The 1,451-nt window shown below is 32.0% G+C and overlaps 1 protein-coding gene across 1 annotated transcript; it reads right to left on the reverse strand.

Annotated features, from left to right (window-relative positions):
* Positions 1 to 123: 123 nt before the first annotated feature.
* Positions 124 to 1,155, reverse strand: HELRODRAFT_184687 (hypothetical protein; the record flags this gene model as incomplete). Its single annotated transcript, XM_009018213.1, has 1 exon — positions 124 to 1,155. One exon carries the CDS (start codon positions 1,153 to 1,155, stop codon positions 124 to 126), a length of 1,032 nt encoding a protein of 343 aa, XP_009016461.1.
* Positions 1,156 to 1,451: the final 296 nt, after the last annotated feature.

Genomic DNA, 1,451 nt, shown 5'->3' on the forward strand with positions numbered 1-1,451 from the left:
GTATCATAACTATAGTATCTACAATCATTGACATTTGAATCAACAATGTTGAAAGTTTCAAATGACGCCATGGTTAAACAGTTTGGGGTTTATCCTGAAATATCCAATCCCGCACTACGGTGTTCATGGGCCATAAATCATCGTCAAAATTTTGGAACTTTGGTCTAGCGGCAAGCACAAGCGAAATGAAGTACTACCATCAATATTTTCATTGTTACTAACACTATCTTTTTCTTTTTTCTTAATGGGATGTAATGATATGAGATCAATGCCAGCCTTTTCCAAATGTTTTGCAATAACTTCAGTCTTACAGAAAGTGAGATTGCCCACATAAAGAATGGATTTTTTGACTGGGGGATCATTAGCTGCAAACCCCAAATCAAGTTTTGATTTGCCTGAACATTTTCTGATATTACTTTTTACTGCTGTGGTGTACATATTGGTTAGTTTTCTTTTTTTGTTTTTATTAACAACAGTTTTAAAATCATTATCACTGTCATCTGACTGTGAGTTAATTTTTATATTATCATCATTTGTATTATTGTTTTTAGCAGGTTTCTTGTTGAAATTATCATCATTTATTAAGTTAGTATCAGAGCCCCATTCAGTGGTTATTGCTGAACTGGGTGGTTTTGAGGGCTGTGTAGAGTTAGACTTTGAAGTGCCAAATTTCACACTACTTGCATACCTATGGCTATTATTTGTAACCATATTATTATTGTTATTTTTTATAGAGCTAGACCATATTTTTTTGCATATATTATTATTGTCATCTATTATTTTTTCAATTTTAGAAAATTTATCAACTAGGCTTATAGAGTCAAATTGACAACTATCATTGGGCAGACGTTCAATTGCAATAACAGCAAACAACGGCAAATTATCTCTGATTTTTTCCGAAGACGTCAGGTTGAACATTTCAATTATGTCATTTGCTTTTTCTGCTCTTGTGTTACCTTTGGAAGATAGTTTGACCTTTTCTTTCTTTAAAGTCTCAAGTTCATAAAGTAGAACTTTGTGAGCATCTTGAAATCCAGCTGCGGTATAAAAACTTATAACGGAACTCTTAAATTTATCATTATCATTAAATTTATCGCTATAACGGTTGAAAAACCATAAAAGTTCGCTAATAATAATTTTACGGCCGTCCGCCATTTACAAACAACAAAAAAACATACAAACTTAACATACAAAAAAAGATATTTTGACTCAAACTTATTAAATGGCGTCATGCTTAAAAGTGAATCAAGAAAAAATTACATAAAATTTTTAGACGAACATAGCACGCATGTAAACAATGAGGAAGTAGTGGCTAAAAATTGTGAAAAATTAAAACTCCTCACTAAAATTTGGACGGCCACTTTGCGTCCTAGTGTTGGAATAGTTGTCCAAGCCACAGATGATTTTGACATAAACATAATAATTGAAAGCTTACAAAACTCAAAGCTCAA

This window comes from Helobdella robusta (assembly GCF_000326865.2).
Source record: "Helobdella robusta unplaced genomic scaffold HELROscaffold_2064, whole genome shotgun sequence".
In the NCBI taxonomy this organism is placed as follows: Eukaryota; Metazoa; Annelida; class Clitellata; order Rhynchobdellida; family Glossiphoniidae; genus Helobdella; species Helobdella robusta.